The sequence below is a fragment of the Balaenoptera acutorostrata genome, unplaced genomic scaffold (assembly GCF_949987535.1).
Source record: "Balaenoptera acutorostrata unplaced genomic scaffold, mBalAcu1.1 scaffold_683, whole genome shotgun sequence".
NCBI classification, from domain to species: Eukaryota; Metazoa; Chordata; class Mammalia; order Artiodactyla; family Balaenopteridae; genus Balaenoptera; species Balaenoptera acutorostrata.
Window position 1 is genome coordinate 56245 of NW_026646362.1, and position 23319 is coordinate 79563.

The 23319-nt window shown below is 40.4% G+C and overlaps 1 protein-coding gene across 1 annotated transcript in view; it reads right to left on the reverse strand.

Annotated features, from left to right (window-relative positions):
- The window catches only part of LOC103007985 (cyclin-Y-like protein 1), a gene marked incomplete at its 3' end in the record, with an annotated part of 154211 nt that overhangs the window by 55534 nt on the left and 75358 nt on the right, over positions 1-23319 (reverse strand). The window contains exons 2-3 of the mRNA XM_057539557.1: positions 13319-13429; positions 9186-9347 (exon numbers count right to left, since the gene is read on the reverse strand). Of these exons, the coding sequence (XP_057395540.1) occupies positions 9186-9347; positions 13319-13429 (273 nt within the window). The remainder of the gene's footprint in view (positions 1-9185; positions 9348-13318; positions 13430-23319) is intronic.

Here is a 23319-nt window from a genome sequence, read left to right on the forward strand (position 1 = left end):
TTAACGATTATGGGATGGCTTTGAACTCCTAAGATAGGAGCTGCTATGGTAATATTATTATTGTTTTGAAAAATAATATGTCTCCAATCACTAGCTGTTGCTAAAGGGTCTGTTATCTTACCCTTGGGGGTAGCTGTTTGCAAGCTGATTAATTAGAACTCCATTTTTCAGACTTTTTAATTTAGATGTTAATAAATTCAATACTTTTATCCATTTGTTGTCCCAAATAAGATCCTTTGGGAATAACTTCTCATTTACGATAGTGACCTGGGCAAGACGGCTCATAAAACTGTATTAAGAATGCCTGGGGCTTCCCTGGTGGCGCAGTGGTTGGGAGTCTGCCTGCCGGTGCAGGGGACGCGGGTTCGGGCCCTGGTCTGGGAGGATCCCACATGCCGCGGAGCGACTACGCCCGTGAGCCACAATTGCTGAGCCTGCGCGTCTGGAGCCTGTGCTCCGCAGCAAGAGAGGTCGCTACGGTGAGAGACCCGCGCACCGTGATGAGGGGTGGCCCCCGCTTGCCGCGGCTGGGGAAAGCCCTCGCACAGAGGCGAGGACTCAACACAGCCATAAATGAATAATAAATAAATAAATGAATAAATAAAAAAAAAAATTAAAATAAAAAAAGAATGCCTTCAAGAAACGATGAAAATTGCATTATGAATATACAGTCCTCTTGCAGGCCTCCAAATTACTAGACCCAAGACACAGCCCAAACTCCACCATTAAGTTGAATTAATATTCCTGTAAGAACCGTAATCCTTACACAGTCTGATTTTCTGTTTAATTTCTCAACCCAAGCATACTGACTTTTCCATTTAATTGACTTTGCCTCAATCTTTACCCAAAGGAAAAATAAGATACAGAAGCAGAGAGAAAATGACTTCGATTGCGTCTCTCTGCCCTTCCGCTCAGAGGCTGCCCCACTCCACGCTCTGGGCTGAAAGGCAGCCCACCTGGAAGGAGAGACACGGCCCTCGTCCATCAGGGGACCTGGGGACCTGCACAGGGGGCAGGGAAGAGCCCATGTGACATTGGGCACCCTTTCTCAAGATGAAGGTGCCTGGAGATGGCACCCAGGACAAGGGGTGGTCAGAGATTTGCGGGAAGAGAGGGCTTCTGCCCATCCAGGAGGGCCAGCTCCCAGCCCTGATGGAAACGACAACCAGCAGCCTCTCTGGGTCTCGGGGCTCTGTCTTGGGGCTGCACAGCAACACAGAACTGCTCTAGATATTTACCGCAGGGTGTAACCTTTCTCAAAAAGCCCCGCTGAAGAGAACCCCACCCGTCCTCTGGGCATCACGGTCCAGCCCCCAACTCTGCAGGGGGCCACAGCCTGGTCCCTGCACTCCCCGTCTCTCCCACCCTCCCCTCTTCTCTGCCCTGCTCCTCTCTGTCACCTGGCCTCTGCTTCCCTTTCCTCCCTCACCTGCTCCCACTCACCCTGCGGGCTCTCCTCGAAGTCTTGTTTCACACTCCCAGTAGACCGTCATCGCCGAAACAATAGTAAAGATTCACCCATCACCCCTCAGTTACTTCAGGGTGATCAGAGGCAGTGGAACGACCCCCAAACCACATCTGGAATGTGGGAGGATGGTTTCATAAGCTGTAGTCCCAGCCGCGCCTCTGTTAGCTGCTATTCGAACGAACCTCGTTCCGCGAGCGCGGTCCCTGGCGTGAGGTGGGCGCTGTGTGGGAATGAGCAGGGTTGCGGTGACACACGCCTGTCCCCCCATGGAGTGCCACAGTGGCGGGAAGGTCTGGAGACGGCTCTGCCCGGCTAAGCCTTTCCTCACGGCTAGCTTTACTGGGGAGGCAAAAATGGCACCAACAGACCCAGGATGGGTGGATGGAAACATTTCCCTTCAGGAGGGAGCAGCCTGGGCTTCCCTGGTGGCGCAGTGGTTGAGAATCTGCCTGCTAATGCAGGGGACACGGGTTCGAGCCCTGGTCCGGGAAGATCCCACATGCCGCAGAGCAACTAGGCCCGTGAGCCACAACTACTGAGCCTGCGCGTCTGGAGCCTGTGCTCCGCAACAAGAGAGGCCGCGATAGTGAGAGGCCCGCGCACCGCGATGAAGAGTGGCCCCCGCTCGCCACAACTAGAGAAAGCCCTAGCACAGAAACGAAGACCCAACACAGCCAAAACTAAATAAATAAAGTAGTTATTAATTTAAAAAAAAAAAAAAGAGGGAGCAGCCTAACCGGACCATATGCTGGGAAGAGAGGTGAGAAAAGAAATCCCCCTGGATCCAAACACAGAACAAGCAGTCGGTGTGCGTGGAACAGGCAGCTCTGAACCCCAGTCACGGGGTAGCTTCCCTCCCGCTGTGTGTGCAGGGCCTGCTTCCTCGTGTCTGGGTGAACCGGTAACACCTATGTCCCACGGCCACCCCCTTACAGCGCCCCCATCATGTCACACCGGGGGCCCAGCCTCTGTGCTCACCTGCCTCCCGTCTCCCTTCTGTTACCGACCCAGGTCCTTGGACTCTTCAATCACTAGAAATCGGTAAGAGTCCTGATAAGAAATCCAGGTAAGGCGGTACTGGGAGCAAAAACAAGTAACAGGTGCCCTCGCCCGCTCCCTGAGGAGGGTGCCAGCTGGCTCCTTAGACGGAGTTACGACAGATGCAGGTCCCTGGGTTGGGCAGGAGGCAGAGCTTAGGTGGCCTGCCCACCCCCTTGGCGGCGCTGTGTGCAGGGACCATGCACAGTCCCCTGCTTTCGCTCCTGGCACTCAGAAGTGACCGTTGGTTTGTGGCCTTTTTGTATCTTATTGCTTATTGTTGCCCCAACTGCGCATACCTGCAGTTACTTTTAGTTTCTTTGTATTTTGTTGCTGGAGGAGACGTTTGTCCAGGTGCAAGCACTCTGGTAAAGGGTCCCAGGTCTCAGGGCCCAGGGCCTGTCTCCCTTCCACTCCCACAACGTTCTCAACTGTATCCACAGAATCTGACCCAGGGTGGGAAGAGTTCATTTATGTTTTTCCCCCCGTCACCAAAGCAGAGAGGAGCCTGGTTGCACCAAGGTGAGAGGAGGTACATCAAGGGGTTAAGCCTGAAACCTGGCCCTGCCACCTTCCAGCCATGTGACCATGGGTGAGATACTCACCTCCTCTATACCTCAGTGTTCCCCTCTATAAAATGGGGCTAAAAACAATGGATTGCTTTTGTACAGATTAAATGACTTAATATGTATAAATTGCTTAGAACATTGTCTGCACACAGCAAGTTCCATGTAGGTGTTTGCAATTATTGTTAATAAGATGTTTAACCCCTTGAGGGTAGGGACTGTACTACTTTATCCCCAGATGTACTGCATCCCCAGATCTCCATCCAGTTTGTGGAACATAACAGCAAAATCATCTGGCGGAAAGGCATGGGAGAGAAACGAAGTTAGACTCAAGTCCCAGCTGTGTGATCTTGGATGAGTTATACGTTACAATGACATTCATTTTCGTGAAAAGCTTGCAAGTCTGATACGAGGATTGGAATGATGTTCATAAAACCCTTATTAGCATAGTGCCTGGTGCTTCAGGACACTGGATAAATTGGTGGCCGTAATCTTTGTTATTATTGTTGAATAAATGAGCACAGAGTGAGCTGCAGTCCCTCCAAGGATGGAATTACATCAGTAAATCTTCAGGAAACCTGCATCCCCATGGGCGGGTCCAGCTATATAAATTGTGGGGTCCAGTGCAAAATGTAAAGGTAGGGCGCCTTGTCCAAAAATGATTCAGTATTTCAAGATGGCGACAGCAGAGCATTGCACCAAATATGGACCCTCCTTAGGGCACAGGAGTCATGCCCATGGGACCTGACCAGGACTAGTTTCAGCCGAAGGGACCAAGGCCCTCTTATTTTGTAATCAAGAGTCTCGGCCCAGAGAATTCGGGGGCCTCATGTCACTTCTCTTTTGGATCACTCAGCAGGGCGAGGCTGAGAGCTCAGAGCTCCCAAGGCCAGGCCAACTGTCCTCAATAACTATCAGTTCCCAGCAGGGGCCCGAGCACTCCCTCCTGCAGCTGAGACCCCAGATCGCAAAAAGTGAATGACTCAAGGCCATCCCTTATCTTTGATTAAGTGTGGACAAAAAAATGTACATGGTACCTGCAGCGGATTGAATTACTGGCCCTAATCTCTCACCGCCCCTGCCCGCCCCCCCCCACCTCCCCCCGCCTCCCCCCACAATCCCCGCCAGCGTATTGACCTCCACAGTAAGCTGGGTGCACCTCACTGCCCCTTGACTTTCGGCACGTCCATGTTACTTGCTTTGGTCAATGGGAACAGCTGGGCTTGCCCTCTGGCACACCTGCCTGTCACCATGGGAAGAACACAGCCTGCGTGGCCCCCCTCTCAAGGAAGAGGAGAGACACGTAAAGCAGACCTGGACCCACCTCGCAGTCTGCAGTCAAGCCCAGCTAAACGCACCCGAGATCAGCTGAACCCATCCAACCTGTAGACCCATAAGCGAGAAATATATACTCCTTGTTTTGGGCCAGTAAGCTTGGGGTATTTTGTTAAGCAGAGTCACTGTGGCAATAGCTGGTTGATATAGTACCTTGCAACCCAAAGAAACTGTCACTCATCCCCCAGACACTTATTGAATGGCTATAATGTACCAGGCACAACTTCTGGGGGTTTGAAAATGAAACACACACACACACGCACACATACACACACACATACACACATCCTCCACCCACAGTCAAGTAACCATTTAGAGGAGAGAGCAAATCTGTGTAACCATTACATGGAGTGAGCAACTCTATTTTTATCTCCCAGTTTTATGCAAACGTATTCCTGGAAGCCCATTTTCCCATGGCAGGCCCCATGGCTCTCCTGGTCACTCCTGCATAATACAAGAGTTCTCCAGTCCTCACAATCACAAGTCTTGGTTTAATAATTAAAATTCCAGCCCAGAGGAATAGTCAAGACTCCACTCTTGATCCAAGCTGGAGACCCCTCCCTCCACTCCCAGATCTCACGCCTTGGAGGCAGCGAGGCTGGCTGGGTGGATGTGGTCACGGTCTTCTCTAGCCCCCCAACCATGGGCTTCTACTCCTCCTGTCCAGCTTTAGACCCACTGGAACTGGACTGAGGTGGGGGAAAGAGAAACAAGGAGCGGAGAGCAGAAAGTTCTCCCGTGACTGGCACTGCTGGGTGATCTAGCACCAACTTCCTCTCACGTGCGGGAAGATTCTTGTCTCATGTGCGTTTATGAGGGCACATCTGGAGACACCCTCAAAACTGGGGCTCTCTGGCCATCAGTTCCCTTGACCTGTGTCAAAGTACCTCTATTCATGCTGGTTCCTTACTCTTTCCTCAGCCTCTAAGCTATCAGTGATCCCTCCAGCTCCTTTCAGCTGTATCTCTCTGACCCTCCAGGTGACCCTCTAGGACAGGTCCTAAGATGGCCCACACTAACCCTCTCTCACACATGGTCCAAAGTGGTCCATGGGCATCACCCTGCACCCTTTGACCTGACAGATGCCAGGAGAGCAGGCCAATCCCAGTGTGGCAGAAACTTCTGCCTTGCTCCTCCCCTTATTTTTATGTAGCAAAAGCAAGTATACAAAAGTACCTTCCCAGGAGTGCAGAAAGGCTACTGATCTGATCTTATATGCTAAACTTAAGTTTTAAAAAGTGTGTGTGTCTATGTGTGTGTGTGTGTGTGTGTGTGTGTGTGAGAGAGAGAGACAGAGATTCCACAAACTGAGAGCAGCATAAAGAGAGCAAAGGCTTGGATTTTAGTATATTTTAAAAAAAGATTTCACTTTAGTTTTAACAGAAGCATTTAAAAAAAAAAAAAGCAATTTTGAAGTGAAGATTAAGACAGGTGAAATTTCAGTTCTGATTTGGCTTTAATTCCAGCTCTGACCCCGGTTATGAGGACTAGGTCATGGTATCAAAAACACATTTTTACTTTTATCAAGGCAGAAATGAGACTTTAATCTTTATATTCTCTTTGGCTTTACCCCCTCCCCATCCCACGCTCCATGTTGCTGCCGTGCCCAGTCTCCCTGAACCCGGGTATATAGACCAGCACGCTGGTATCACAGCATCTTTTACTTCTACCTCCAAACACTGCATGGCACGCTTACTGTTATGAAATTTAAAAGCATTTCAGTGAATTCGTGTTTTGCTAATCCCTCTCTGAAAAGCCAAGATACTCCTTGCAATTATTTAAAGCACCCTCCGGGTATCACGGAAACCAGAGCTGTGAATCATCACTGCAAAGTAACCTCCTCTGGCATTTGCTGGGGAGAGAGAATAACGTCAGCCCCTACCAATTCTAAGCCTCAGCTTAAGACTGAACACATAATCGTATAGCAATTGTTTCCACCACTGGAAATGCTGTTACTCATAGTTATTTAAAGTTACTGTCTTCACAAAGGTCACCAAAGCCCCTTTACTGTGACAAGTTCCTCTGTAAGCTGACATTTCTACTTAGATACACAACTGGACCCACAAATTTATCACTGACTTTTCCTCACCAGAGAGCCGCAGAAGGAGTTGGTTGACTTCTCTTGATCGTTATTATGGAACGTCTGTACGATAACAAAATATGGGCTTAACAAATTTCTTAATTCAGGGAGAACTTGGGCAGAATTCTCTGAAATAATGGGCGGTTTGGAGTCAGAGTGACATAGCCTTTTATGCTGTTGCGATTCATAACGCTATCATTTTTATTTTGAAATAATTCTTTCAAAGGTAGTCAACTGGGGGACTAAACTATCCTGATTCTATTCCAGGAAGCAATGTTGAGTGCGGGCTTTGAAGGCTCTGGATACATTTGTGAACTTGTGCAAGTGTTTTTACCTCTCTCTGCCCCAGATCTCCCTATCTTTGAATTAAGGATAATAATATCTGATTCCTGGGTTAGAACGATGGGTCTCAACCGGGGAAGACGGGCATGATTTTGCCCCCCAAGAGGACATCTGGCGATGTGTGAAGACATTTTTGTTTGTTACAACTCAAGGATGCTAATAGGTAGAAACCAAGGATGTTGGTAAATACCCTACAAGGAATAGGACAGGCCCCATAACAAAAGATTATCTGGTTCCAAACATCAATTGCGTCAAGACTGAGAAACCCTGGGTTAGAATAATGCTATTTTAAATCTGTGAATATGTATGTCTGTGTACGTGTGTGTGTGGATAAATGTAAATGATATAATATATATTGATTATTTTTAAAAGTTAATCTGTGGACACTTCAACAAATCTTAGTTTTGTTTCTTTCTAAAACCCTTCATAACACTTTCCTTCCAAAAAAGTTTTCATACACTGTTTAGGCAAATTCTGGCTGTTTCCACCGCTACAACTTCCAATGTCTTACCGTCTTTTAGCATATTCTATTTCTATTTTTTTTGCTTTTTCTAAAAACCTTATAGATATGATTACAATCCAAATGCAAATCAGCTATCCACACAATCAAATTCTCATCTTTCTTTTAGACGTAGTGACCCTTGTGGAGGTATCTCTTAAAGAATACACTCCAGCTCACCTATTTAACTAGTTTTGACTTAATTTGGGGTGCTTTATTAGCAAACAGTGTAAGACAAAGTAGCTGGTATAATACAGAGTGATGTTTAAATTAGTTTACAATTTGCTTGGCCTCATCTAGAACTGCAGTGAACAAAGCCATTCAGAAATGTCAGCTGTGTTCCCAAGCACTGTAACAAATTGTCGCCTGAACGCTGCACACCTAATGACTTCAAATTAGCTTCACTGCGATATCGCCTGACAGTTCGTTACGACTGTTAGCAACATAGCTGGCGTATCATGACCAATAAATTGGTTTCAGTGTGGGCTGGGAAAGGGACTGTCATCAATTTGATTAAAGAAATTACTGTAGCATTCAAGGCATAAAGACAAACTAGTTTAAGGAGACAGAAATAAGTTCACTGTACCAAAGAAACACGGCTCATTGTCCAAAAATTTGTTTGTAAACTATTTGAAGATCAAAGCTCAAACAAACAATAATTCAAGTAGACTACTACAATTCTTAAACCTTGTGATCAGGTATATGTTCACTGATCTAAGGACAGGTCTGGAGAGAAAAATAATTGGATACTTTAAAATACTACTTTTGGGACTTCCCTGGGGGTGCAGTGGATAAGACTCTGCACTCCCGATGCAGGGGGCCCGGGTTCGATCCCTGGTCAGGGAACTAGATCCCAAACGCATGCTGCAACTAAGAGTTCGCATGCCACAACTAAGGAGCCCGCCTGCCACAACTAAGACCCAGCGCAATCAAATAAATAAATAAATAAATATTAAAAAATAAAAACCTGAAATACTACTTTTAAGGCACCATATGAGAATATTTACAATGTCAATTGAACATTTATTTTCATAATTTATGTATAAATTCATGGTAAATATCTAATTGTAAACCAAAGCAATATGCAAATATGAAAAACAATTCAGTATAAATCGCCACTACGAACAACAAAATAAGTGATTTTTAAAAGGAAAAAAGGTATCTAGACTACTCCTGACAAAAACTTTTTTTTATTACGATATTATAGCTTTATTTAGAGTTTAGGAAGCTAAGATAGAGTAAGTTCAGGAAGTTGTCCCATTGGCAGGCCAGGCAGGACTTATACCCAGGCTGTCTGCCTTAAAGCCCCCAATTCATAAACATTTATTTAAAGTGAAAAGAAAAAAACAGCAGTATTTCCTTAGGAGAAAACTCGGACTTTTTAAAAGAATAAGGAAATATTTTAACAAGTTATATTCTCTTTATCTTAGGTTGGCAATAGTACCTTCATATGCGAAAAAATAATTAACAAGCATTCAAGATGGTACAGTTATAAAAATGGCATATGATTCTATTAGGACCAAGAAAGCACTAAATTAAGTATGACAAAAACAAATGTAAAGGTTTAAAAAAATCCTAATGAACGGGAATTCCCCGGTGGCCCAGTGGTTGAGACTCTGCGCTTTCACTGCCGATGGTTCGGGTTCAATCCCTGGTTGGGGAACTAAGTTCTCACAAGCCGTGCAGTGTGGCCAAGAACAATCAATTAATTAAAAAAAATACAAATAAAAAAAGTAAATTAAAATAAATAAATAAAATTTAAAAATCCTAATGAGAAAATTGTGAATTTGCCTAAATCAACATATAAAGCCTAGGGAATTAATGGCAAACTTTTCTTTTTCATTTCAGAAAAGGTACCTGGAATATGCTTCGCCCATCCAATGATAACCACCAATTCTCGATCGGCCAAGTCGCACAGTGTAGTGAGGGCTTTGATGTCACTGTCGGGAACAGTAGGGTCAGGCATGGCATAGATCTTCTCCGGTTCAGCCACCAATAAATGTGAGACAATCTTGTTATCTGCAGAATCAGACCAGAGCACAACAAGATCACTAGTAGTATCATCCCTCTTTCGCACGTTCTAAACTAGGTGGTATTTTGAGCAAAAACAAAAAACAAAACAAAAAAATCCCTCAAACACCTATAATCAACCCCAAATATTCCATTTACGGTTCAACATATATATACTAAACAGTGTTCTGGAAAACCCATAGCAGTTGTAATAGTTCTTTGTTTCTTCTTGGCTTTATCTGCCTTTGCTGGAATGAAGCATCTGTCCTGCAATGAAATTTTTTATAGCAAACAGATAAGAGAAGTTAGATGCTTTCTGGGTCTGCTCTTTGATTCTTAGGTGGGATCTGGGGAAGCAGATTAAATAGCATACAACAGCTTTAAAATAAATATCCATATAAACCATTGAAATATAGAACATAATGTAGGAGGCAAAGAACTCCTACTGCCCGTAGACATAATGGGCATGAAAGTCATTAACTGTCCTAATTCCTTTAAAGAGGAGCAAAGGTCAGAGCCCTTCTGCCGGGGTGAATTACTGACTGTATAACTCTGTCTCAGTGGGATGCATTCAATATGAATGTCTTGCCTTTCTCCCCCTCCCCACATACCCAGCCCATCTTCCAAATATAGCCAATGTCAGTTTCCAGAAAAATACTCCAACTTAAATGTGACCGTATTTCCACTTTGGAGCATCTAATACTTTAATCCTCTATTTTCATCTGTTGTCTTTAGCTCATTCTCTGGCTCAGATTTATCTGTCTGAAATTTGTGATATATGTTTTTAAAATCCTTCATAAAATAAACACTAGAGACAAATGGAAAGCATCACATCAAATGTGTTTTATCGCTCAGGGCCATGTGAGAGTTTATGGAAGGGGTTATAAAGCCTTGCTAACGGAATGATTTTTCTTGTTGGCCCCATTTTCAATTTCTACATGTAGCTTTAGATTTGATACTTTCTTCTAAGTGAGGAAATACAAATAGGTAAGAATAAACTCAGATATTTCAACGTCTGTGTCCTATTACTCTAGAAAACTGGGGTATTAAATGGGATCTTTGTGAGCCAAGTCAAAGGTTCCTCTACGTTGACTAGACCATTTGCCTTTCCCTATACATTTTTAACTTTTTTAACTTAAAATGAAAAGACTTCATATACCTTAGAATTGAAAACATAGTTCTTTTTTTGTCTGCTGTAACAACATAACAAGGATACTTATCCAAGCTATAATTAGTAATTTTTTGATAGAGTTTAAAATTTTTACTACTATGACTGCCACATGACTTCTGTTCACTTCAAATTATCAACAGATAACCATTCAATGGCAGTAATATTCAATTATTATCAAATTAAAAATACAGATTTGGGGGCTTCCCTGGTGGCGCAGTGGTTGAGAATCTGCCTGCTAATGCAGGAAACACGGGTTCGAGCCCTGGTCTGGGAAGATCCCACATGCCGCGGAGCAACTAGGCCCGTGAGCCACAACTACTGAGCCTGCGCGTCTGGAGCCTGTGCTCCGCAACAAGAGAGGCCACAATAGTGAGAGGCCCGCGCACCGCGATGAAGAGTGGCCCCCACTTGCCACAACTGGAGAAAGCCATAGCACAAAAACGAAGACCCAACATAGCAATCAATCAGTCAATAAAGAAATCTTAAAAAAAAAAAAAAAAAAGCTGCTTAAAAAAAAAAAAAAAAAAAAATACAGATTTGGGAGGAAGTATTCCCAAATATCATATTTTCTAGAAAAGAAATTAAAATCAAATAGAGATTCTTTTTTTTTTTTAATTTGTAGGATCTGAAGAGAATGACATTTGTTTCTCGTATATGCTATCGAAACAACACCCTGTTTTTTAGCTACGCTTGGAAAAGTTTCCACTTTCATTGCTCTGACAATGCAGCAAAACCTGTCAGCAACTACTAGATCCTCAGGATTAGAAGAAAATGCAGTAATAAAGGGTACAAAAATGTAACGGAAGGAAATCGTGATTCGAGTTCTTTTAGTACAGGGAAAATGCAACCTGTTTTACCCAAGCCACTGGATACTTGACTGGAGGGGGTCAGAGAAATTTGGTGGAAGCTTAGAAATTCCTATCATTCAGAAAATGGAATAGCCGGCAGCACTGTTTCTAGGTGAATCTTATTTAATGTTTCCCTAATTAGAATCAATAGAACCCAATTTTCATTCTTGGGCTTTTGTAGTACACAAACAATCAGTCAGGCTCCAGAAATCTCCCCCAGACACTTTCTGAGCAAAGCCCATGCCTAGTCTCTGACAGGATCTGAAAATTAAGTTTTATAAATGTTTGTTACCAAAATACACTAATTGGATAGACTAAGGAAAATTAACACAGAGGCCTTAAGATAATGAGTAATGATTTATTAGGAGTCCTCTTTTATCTCAGACAAATGGAGCTCATTGAAATTGCTGTAATCTTCTTAAAGGTACTTGACAAGCCTCTTCCCCTTTTCTCAGGTTTCCGCCGAAAACCATAGATGTTTCTTTATCCATCCTGTGGACTTACGAATGGGCTGGTGCTCATTTTTCTCTCGGTAGAGGATATCATCAATGGTGTCAGTCGACTTCGTATAAAATGAATGAGAAATGGCCAGTCTGGATATTAGTGAATCCAGGAAAACGAAACCTCTAATGAAATTAAACATGAGTGTTTATTGCATTTTATTGTATTATCAGAAAGTTTTTTTATTCTAATGTGCAAAATCTGCTTAATGCAGTCCTAGATTGTATTTGCAGAATGCCAAACAGCTTATGCAGGCTGAGGAGAAGACGCCAGATTGGACAATTGAAGGTATAATCAACATAATGTTTTTTGGAAAGGCAAAAGGAAACCATGCCATATGTTCACTTAAGCTTTAATTTTATGTAAAACTGGTTGTTTTTTCCTTTGACATAGCTAAAATGTCCTTTCATTTACAGTTCAGGGTCTGTTTTACGTATTTAACAGATGCCCATATGCTCACACGGATGATGCATAACAGCGACCCCTCCTGGAGAATCTGAATGAGAAGAGGACACTTTTTCTCTTCCCTTGAAAGCAGATCAGAAATTACCCATGTCTTTTCTAGAACTGCTATAGCTGCAACTTCCTCTGGTGAGGGCTGGTTGTGTCTTCTGAGACAGAGACAGCTAAATGTGAGAATTGTTTCCACCAAAGCACTTTCAGTGCCTCGTATAAACTCTATGCATAAACATCCTAAAATGTTAGCCCTTTTGCACTACAGCCATGAACTGATTTTTCAGAAACTGGAACACAGTTAACTGCCTCAGTCTATATTCTAGCTCTTTTTAGCTAATGACAAAGAGAATGGGGTTTGCATTTTAGCTACATACCTACCATCGTTTCAAATTGCAGCCGGGCATTATCAAACCATGGGCTTTTAAATAAACACTTCATAATGCCCATAAGGGCATCTGAAATGGAACTACCAACCTATGCTTGTTATCAGTAGGGCCCCTCCTTGTTTTAATCTATTGCTAGCGAGTGCGTTAACCTTCTATAGCTCTAAATTAATGAGGCTCCTAATGTATTTTCATTGGGAGGTTGAACAAACTCATTTAGCTAGTGAAAACTACAAAAATCACTTTCTTGTGAAATCTGAAACTAACAGCTCCAATGAACTAATGATCATGGTACGATCCATTTTATGTACCTCTGAAAATAACCTGTAAATGTAAAATTCGCACTATATAAGCTATGCCTTGGTATGCTTAACGCTTCCAGAAAATGACTAGGTGAAAAAAGGTAGAGGGGGAGAAAACCATAGGAAAAAAAGTTAATTAGCTGAGTTGTTGTTGCCCTGCAATGGAAATCCTTGGGAATAAAGCCACATCTCCCCACCCCCGCCAACAAAGAGAAGTCTCGTTGGAGTCAGTAGGGATGGGCACGCCAAAACTGATGTACCTAGAGCCAGCTGGGAGGATGTCATGTGCTGGAAAGCCAGACATGTCTGCTGTACTTACATGGCTTTTTGGCTGGCTGAACCAACTGAGGGTTCAGGTACGGGCTGTTCTCCGCATCTATTCTGCGCTTGTACTTCTGCCGACCTCCATGTACTCTGTCAAGACGCACTCCTGTGGGGAAAGACAGGCACTTCCTTACTGTTGAGGTAACTATCTTTGAGACCAATCAAATACATACAGAGTATCATCCAAGGGTGCTAGGTAAACAGAGAGTAGATTGCAGAAGGGTCCAGTGGAAGTAGAGGAATGTAAAAAAGTGATGGCTAAACCAAGACTGCCACAGGTTGGAAACCAAACCTGGCAGAGATGACCAAGCTGAAAGACATTTATGCAAGGCCATCAGAGTCACCTACATACCAAAGGAAAGGTAGCTTTCCTTGAGAATTAATACAAAGAAACTGGAATTTGGTGCTAACACAGTTTCTCAAATTAAAGACATTGGCAATGTGTATCCTCTTCATCAGTCACCCCTGAAAGCTCAATGTGTGGGCTTGAGTAGATCAGTAGACCCAGAGCTGTTCAATCCACCCCGGTCTATCAGAGGACTCCACGTGGACCTGTGGAACTGAATTGAGTTGAAAACCCCTACATGTTGTAGAGAGCTGGAACCCCACTACACAAGATGAGACGCAAGGATCGTTCCCTGTTCTAAGTCAACATGTCTCAGAAGGAGCATGTTCCTTACATTCTGGCACACGTTTGTATTTTCCTTCAAATGAAAGAAAACTGAGAGCAGGTCTGGACTGAACGCAGGTCAGAAGGAGGAGATTCCTGAAAGAATTCAGGAGGCTAGGATGGCGAAGGAGGGATTTGTTAGGAGGGCAGAGATGAAGCGTGAAGCTAGAAAGTAGGCAAAAGTAGACTGGCATTTAGTAATACTTTTTCCTCATGAGTGATGGACTGGGTCAAGATTCAGGGAGGTTTTGCTGGCAGTGGATCTATAACATTAAGGAAAGGGGCAAAAGGGAAAGAAAGGGATTAAAAAGAAAGAAATGTTTCATTTACATGGGGCAGTGGGGAGGGTGCTTGTTAATAACGTGGTTTCCGGTCTGTAATTGTAAAGTTTAGGACAGAAACTTATAAATCTTTATCAAATAAAGAGAAGATTACTTGGGAGTAAGAGAGAGATGAGATTCGCTTTGTGGTCTTATATTGTACCTTAATTGATAAGACAGTATAAACATTATCCATTACTAAATTCACAACCAAGTAATTCATTGTACATATTTTGGTATTTCTCAAACTGTTCAGAAGATAGATTTGGTTTAACAGTATCCTCAGTATTGTTATTTTACTGAAGGCCCTCTCAGAGCCTTTAACATGCAACTAACTCTCAAATAAAACTCTCAGAGGGAGATACAGCCTATGCAATGTTTTGCAAACCAATTTAACCAAGGATCCTGTTTTGGGAACATTTGTTAATATCACGTGGAACAGGTGAGTTGTGGTGTAACTGAATTATACGAAACAGTTTGGGAAAGGCTGATATATTTCTATGTGAATCCTGAAGGTGAATATATACTCATATGTTAAAGATGACTATCAATCCATGAGCTAAAGAAAAACATAACTTTTCATATTATCTTAATACTACTACTTTAAGAGTTGATTTCCTTTTAGTGATGCACACAAACATACACTTGGTTCTAGATAAACCCTGAAATGTCAAACTGAAACATCAGAGCAGAGTTTAAGTGATATCAGGAGACAACTTCAAGAGCAAGTAAGTAGGTTTAGACAAACAAATATCAAAAAACAAAGAGCTTAGGTACAGTCTCTAAGTATTCAATGAAAATAGAGTGCTTGTGAGTCATGAAGAAACATTTCTTGACTGCTGCTTTTAGAGCAATTTTGCGCCTAGAGTTCCATTCCTTCATTTATCTAATTTCTAATGTTCTATTTTTATTGTGTCTATATTTAATTTACTAAAGTTTAACACCTTCCCCCTTTTCCCCCCCTTTAGTCATGTTTTGTCTTTTTTCATTTCTTTCTTTCTCCAAGATATTTTTCCAGTTTATATAATGTGGTCGCATTTTGTCTGTTCATCTGAGATCCATTCAAATTTGTTTCATCATTAAGAATTTAAAATTTTTCATTATAAGAGTTTAGAAAATTAAAAGCATATATAACTAAAAGTGGTATCATAACACGTTTGGCATCCAGCTCCAACGCAATGTGAACATTAATGTGATATGATTAGTGGTGTGAAGAGAAGGCAGGATGAAACAAACAGAGAGAGAGAAAGACAATGACAGACGAAGGCTAAAAAAAGGAGGAAACATTTAAAAATAACTCTGAAATTGTTAGAACCAAGAAAGCCTGACATACACACACTACTATATATAAAACAGATAATCAACAAGGACCTACTGTACAGCACAGGAAACTCTACTCAGTACTTTGTAATGATCTGTATGAGAAAAGAATCTAAAAAAGAGTGGATATATGTATATGCATAACTGACTTACTTTGCTGTACCACAGAACTAATTCAACACTGTAAATCAACTATACTCCAATAAAAATTTTAAAAATTAAAAAAAAAAAAAAAAAAACCAAGAAAGCTCACAGAATGCATCTCAATTAGGTTTGTAGACTCCAAAATTTGCTTTTGGTGTCTGTCAGGGCATGAGTTCACCATGAGCAATATAGCCTCGCATGCCCAAATACTGAACAATACACTACGTATTTTCCAACACAGGAGTCAGAGCTGGTGAGTTTCTGACAATGGATTTCGTCCATCCTGAAGGCCTAAGGAAGAGGATCGTGGCTGAAAGATTGGATTCAAGGTCTTGGCTGGAAACAATTCTGACACAGTTATATCACACTAAAGCCACCAATCAGCTTAGCCAACTGGCCCAAGTTTATGGGAGAAGTGCAACACTGAAAACTAGTTATTAAACATCATGAAGAAAAAAATACCTATACTTGATTGACAGAATTTTTATTATGCATTATGGGATATTTTTTGTATTTGTAGGAATAGATCCTTTAAATACTGTGAAATAATTTTATTACTGTGCATTTCATTTCAACTTTGAACAATGAATTACTGAAATATTCATATTATTTTTACGTGCTCCTCCAAAATCTAAAGGAGTGTTCTCACTCTTACGTTCATTCTCGCTTTCTCTTTCTCCTTTTCCCTCTTCTTCTCGCTTTCTTCCCTCCCCCTCACCTCCTTTCAGTGTGTGGGTAGATAGACTACTATCTATCCATCCATCCATCCATACCATCTACATATCTATCCAGTTTCTAAATATTCAAGTACTTTTTTACCAAAGCCATCATTTAACGCTTTCTTTACTTCCTAAAATAAAGATCAGTTGGACAAAGCATTCTTTTATGATTTATAACTTTATGTATATGGTATTCAGTAGATGACTGTAGAGGGAAAAAATTAGATATTAATACTACATAATTAATAATTAATACAATTATGTAGCAAAAGTTGATGGGCAGTCAATATACAGAAAAATTGTTCCTGCCAAGTTTAGATAACACTTAATGGTAAAAATTTCCAGAGTCGATGTATTTTAAAAGATCATAATAACTTTTATGTGAAATTTTTATTCCCATTTTAGGGGGTTAAAAGTAGGCAAATATCAACAATTTCAAGTAAAAAATATTTATACTGCTTTTAATCTCTTTTCAAAATCTGGAAAATCTTCTTTTTATGCATCTTCTAGTGATATGATGATAATGATAATGATTTAGTTTAGCTGACTTCATACTCAGTGAAATGTCTAAACTCAAATCCTAGTAACACACCTGCAACTACTTCTACATCATACTAAAATTATTCATCAATTTATTCAGTTCTGTTGGAGAAAAAACATAGTTAGTAAAACCAGTTTTTTTTCCCCCCAAGGACAATCATATAACACGGAAATACACAAGTGACATAGGTCTCAAAGTTAAATCAGCCCAAACTATGTGTTCAAACATGTGGACCCAGCTTCTTTATTTGTGCATCTTTGAAAATAAACAGATGTATTCATCTGAGTCATAACAATATATGCACTGAAACTTTAATAATTGTATTTTAAAGAGTCTGATAAAACAATACTATACAGATATCATTAAGAAGTCTATTTTCACATATATACACTACTATGTATAAAATAGATAACTAATGAGAACCTACTCTATAGCACAGGGAACTCTACTTGGTGCTCTGTGGTGACCTAAATGGGAAGGAAATCCAAAAAAGAGGGGATATATGTATATGTATGGCTGATTCCCTTTGCTGTACAGCAGAAACTGACACAGCAGTGTAAAGCAGTTATACGCCAATAAATAAATAAATAAGTCTATTTTCAGTATATTTCTAGTTTTAAAGTTTTTCCAGAAAAATGTTTCCAACTGTAATAATATGATAATTTATTCCTAAATATTATATGAAGAACATGGAAAAAAGTAAGGCATAGTTTGCAAATCAGAATGGTTTCTTTCTGGCTCTTTCATTAACAAGCTCTGTAAATTTTGTTGAGTTCCTTAACCTGTTTGCTTTTCCAAATATAAGATGGATATTAAGACAATAACCTCCCTGGTGTTTTGCTTTAATGATCCAATTATATTAATATAAGGTACTAATATATTTGGATATTATACTAATATACTAATATACTTGGATATTATACAAATGCATTATTAAATATCTTATAAACCTTAAAATCCCAAGGAAATTGCCATTATATCATTATTTTGTTGAAATATTACTATATTATTTATTGAAATATATTTTGCATCGTGATCATTTATTGAAAATCTACCCCCATGGAGTGTGACAGTCTACCCTGCCTCAATTCTGTAGGTAAACACATTTGAGGTATGATTGAATGGTAAGATAATACAAAGGATAAAACCGAAATAATGACATTATTTGATGTCTAAGTGATTACAGAAATATTTGGTATCCCATTCTATTTGCTGCTCATCCCTGTCACTAATAATATCATTTAGAGTTTATTTTAGAACAGATACAGAAACTAACCCAAAGTCTATGAAAAAGAAAAATGCTATCTCTGAGTTTAGCTAGAAACACACAATACAAAGTTAAGTAGAGAATTGATAATTATCCAATTAACCTAATACATTTCATTTAAAAGTCTCTATTTTCAGCAGAAACAAACAAAAAACAACAACAGTATTTACCATCAGGACCTGGAAAATCCAGATTTGCCATAAACAAACATCAATCTAATCCAAATATTTCCACTTACAATGGCAAAGCCTGTCTCTCTACATCTTTACAATCTTAAATACAAACAATTTCTGTTTGGACTCCACTTGTAAACCATTTTTGAAAAAGTTTAAAAAGAAGATTTCTCCCAGTAAATAAGATACCCACAATGTTCAATGTTTGACAGGATTTGAAGTTAATTAAGGCAACTGGATTTTCTATTCATGTGGAGACTGCCATTACCCCTTTTGTTTTTTAAATAAAAAATTTTAATAGTTGACATTACCTACCAAACAGAACGTTTCACATCGCTTTTTCTATCAAATACTGCATGTGCCTACATTGCCACAAGGGAATCACAAATCTCATAAGTTGTCAGAATTTACAAAATTGAGGAAGCAGGAATAGGGCAAGAAGGAAAAAAACAAAACAACAAAAACCGCTATGAGGCACATAAATGCCAAAAGAAGTAAAACAGTTCAGCACAAGGCCTTCTTAGGTCAGCTAATTTTAAGTCTACATTTTATGCCCAAATGCAAATTTTTACAGTATTATATAGTCCAAAGACAAAAGTATTTTTCACATTTTTAATAGCACAAAGTCATTTCATAGGATAATAAAAGATCTCCCCTTCAGAGAATTACACAAGGCCATCCTAGCCTACTTCGCTATATTAAAGACAAGCCTTTTTATAACGTTGTTCTTAAACAAAGGTTTGCTAAAAACGTTAATTACATAGACCCCTGGAATACTTAAGAAAGATGCAAATAGTCATATTAAAGTAATGATAATTTTTTAAAAGATAGTGAAATAATATTTTAAAAGATTAGTGACTTTAATGACTACTAAGTAAATGGTTGGATTATTTAAATGTTATCCAACACGACTTGTAATTGAGGATGAGGAGCATCCTGGGAAAGTAAAACTTATGCCGCAAGAAGGTGAAGAGGGTGGGAACGTTGTCCTCCACGATGTCTCTGGTACTGCGGTTCCCTTTGCTGCGGAAGGGAATCCGGCTCTTTCCGTTCAGGAAAAGAAGTACCTAGAAACGCCCTTGAATTTGCCTGAGATTTCTGTGAGGGAACCATCATAAACAGAGGGTGGAGAAAATCCCTTTGAGGGGCTGTAGGAAAGGAAGCAAAGGCAGATCGGCAGAATCAAGACACAGCGGCGAGAATTTTAGTGGCAGCCTGTGATGGGATTCTTCCTCGTAACAGCATCCTTACAGAGAGTACCAGCTTTACCTACAGTATTTGTGCATATTTATAGGTACCCCAGTAAAGGGATGAGTGAAAATTATTTGTACATTGACGCAAATACTCCAGGGAGAATCTAACCATATTAAATTCTGGAGGATCATGAGAGACAATAAAACACACCAAGCCCTAGTTATCTTCTCTTACTATTATTGCCCTTTCTCAAAATAGACAGTGATACTGTTCAACATGGCTTCATGATTTCGTTCCTTTCTTCCTATCTCAGCAAACTTTTGACTCCTGATATCTGCATCTCCTGAACAAGCAATGTCTTCATTGATAGTGGAATGACTTAATCTCTGTATGAAGTGTCTTGGAATCAACCAAAACACCCATTGGTTATTGAGAGCTGCTTCTATTCCAGGCAATGGGTTAATTGTTTTACGTACATGAACACATTTAACACTTACAGCAATCCTATGAAGCAGGTGCTATTATTATTCCATTTTACAAATGAGAAAACTGGAACTGGGAAGAGGCTGAGCCAGGAGTGGCAGCTGGAGACCACGGCTGCAGAGCCCACGTTCTCAAGCACTATGTTTATACTGCTTCTCTGTCATCAAATTCTACTTTTGGGAAAGAGCATGTGGTATAGACTCCAAAAGCAGAAGCACGGGCAGATAAAACCCAATTACTGTGGTAAACAATACTCGCACCCTGATAGGGGGTGCATGCAAAGAGCAAGGCAGAATGATGAACTAGCACGAGGAGAGAGGAATACTTTTACTCCGCTGAAGGGCTAGGCATTTTGCATCTATGACTCTATAAAGCGTCTCCACTTAGAAGAAGTTTATAGCTATGAGACTGTGGGCAAACCAAAAATGATAAAAAAGATTCAGTCAGTCTGCTTTTCTCTTGAGGCAGGGACCCAGAGATATTCATTTCCTCGCTCCCTGTTCCTCTTTAAAATGCCACTGAAAGAAAACAAGGACTGTTTTGCCAGGGCCATGGAGGCAAAGCAACATTCTGGCTGAGTTTTACAGTTTAGAAGGAGACCCCGATGGCGGCTTTTCAGTTAGACACCTTGACGAATGGTTACATTTACTTCTGCTGAAATAGCATGACAACAATTCAGGAACTTTGGAAATAGCTTGGTTGCATGTGGAAGCACTGTAAGATCTGCTGAAATAAAAGGGAAAAATCACACAGGGAGAGAAAATGCATATCCATTAGGCGGGCTTTTTTTTTTTTTTTTTTTTTTTTTTAACTGAGTCCTCAGTCACTAAAAGAGATAAAAGCCAGGACTCACATTAAAGCTTCCTTGCTCTACAGATGAATTAACAATTAGCAAAGGGAAGTCTTTCATTTTGGTCTCTTGGTAGCTATCTGGACTATTAAACATGTGAGGCTTGCACAGGAAATTACAAAGGCTTCCCTCTGTTTCAGATTCAAGCTGCATCCAAAATACATTTGTAGGTTTCTGTGCACAGGACATAGCCACAAAGAAGTCCCTCCTTCTTTTTTTTCAAGGTGTGATTCACTGCTCTTGGCTGGTTCTGAGGCATATGTGCTAAATTTATAATCTGGCTGAGAGCCGAAATCAAAATCATAGAAATCTGAAAAAGACATAGTTTACAAAATATTTTGCAGGGAAAATATTATTCCACCAGGGGTCCAGTTGCTTCATCTGAAGCATGGAGCCCTTATCTATGACACATACAAGTACCAATTAGGTCATCTGCAACAGGTGACAAGTTTTAATTGAATGTCTTCTGTCTGCAATTCTGACAAAAGGTGAATAGAAATAAATGGGTCTTGGCAAGACGGCTCTGAGCCTTACAATACCCAATATCTCATTATTTTTAAACAGCTATCTATAAACTGATGCTGACAAGCCTTGAACCTTTTATTTCTGCTCAAGATGAGGTGGCTGTGAAGGGGGAAAAAAAAAAAAGGAAAGAAAAAGGGGCATCCAGAACATTACATTAAACATGCAATACCTACCATTATCACTTCCCCAATGTAATTAAAGGAAATCTCCTATTCAAAAGGCACTATTTCTTACTTTGCTTGATGTCAGAGAGAAAGAGAAAGAGAGCGAGCGAGCGAGTTTGCTTGGCCTGTATTTGCTAAACATAGAGACTGCCTTTAAAGAAAAAAAAGAAAATCTTCCCTTTCTTTCTCTTTTGCCTGTTAAAAATTTCATAAACTATTGAAAGAGATACTGCGGTGACTTAAACCTATCTGAACTCTATTTTGTCTGGTTACTATTTAATACTGGTGACTCTTCCCTTTATCCTTTTCGAAATTGCCTTCTCATGTGAATAAAGTCGTGAATTAGTGGGTAAAGACATGAAATGTGGTTGCACATCACCATCAGGAAAAGTGATTCTACTAATTCACAATTAAATGTGACACTGGCAGCAATAAGTTTAACACAATAATAACAGTAATAACGGTGCATAGCACCCCATGGGGATGCTCTGTAAACAGAAGCACAAATATTATTTATGCAAAATTCAATGCCCTGTAAAAATGAATTAAAAATGAAATCAACCAGGCTGGTTTATAAGTTGTGGGTTGAAAGTCATAGTCACTGTGTTTCATCCAATGGAGAGGAATACAGTGGAGTCTAGTGAACAAAAAAACCACACGTGGATTTCAAAGAGAATATAAGTTGTGGGAGAAAAAAAAAAAAGGAAATAGGTGACAGAGAAAGATGGTGGTGAGTCTGGAGGTCATTTGGTTTTAGCATGTGTGATTCTAGATCACGTGGGCAACCAAAGTAGAGTTCAGCTCAAAAGAGAAGCTTATGGTCACTTTAGTAGGGGAAAACTTTAAGCCCTGGCCAATTTGTTAGGAACTCAGCACAGTTAATAAAAATGCATTACCAGACTCAAGCAGAAATTCCAAGAGCCAATTCTAAGATACCAAAGTGACACATGGTGTTTAATGAATATTTTTCTGGTGATTATGATTTTGCAAAGTTGAGACTGGAAATAAAGTAAATCTAGCAGAAAGAACATATGTCTGGGTCATGTGAAAAAAAGAATTGTACCAAAAACACAAAATACATAGGAAAAAAAAAATCAGTTCAATAGAGATCAAATGTTAACATAACATTAATGTATACACGCCCAAATCTCATATCAGTGAGAAATTTTCTTGTGACACTGTGACGTTTATTTCTTATTTCTTGTGACACCGGCAGCAATAAGTTTAATACAATAATAATAGTAATAACAATGCACAGCACTCCATGGGGATTCTCTGTGTAAACAGAAGCACAAAGAATATTTATGCAAAATTCAATGCCCTGTAAAAATGAATTAAATATGAAATTAAGCTGGTATTCAAGTAGCTGGAATGAGAGCCATAGTCACTGCATTACATTCAATGGAGAGGAACACAGTGGAGTCCAGTGGCCTCCCTGTAAGGTTTTAGTGGAGTAAACAAGAAATGCCATGGACTGAATGTTTGTGTTCTCCCAAAATTCATATGTTGAAACTGAATCCCCAATGGGATAGTATTTGGAGGTGAGGCCTTGGGGGTGATTAGGTTATGAAGGTGCAGCCCTCATGATGGGCTTAGTGCCCTTATAAAGGAGTTCCCAGAGAGCTC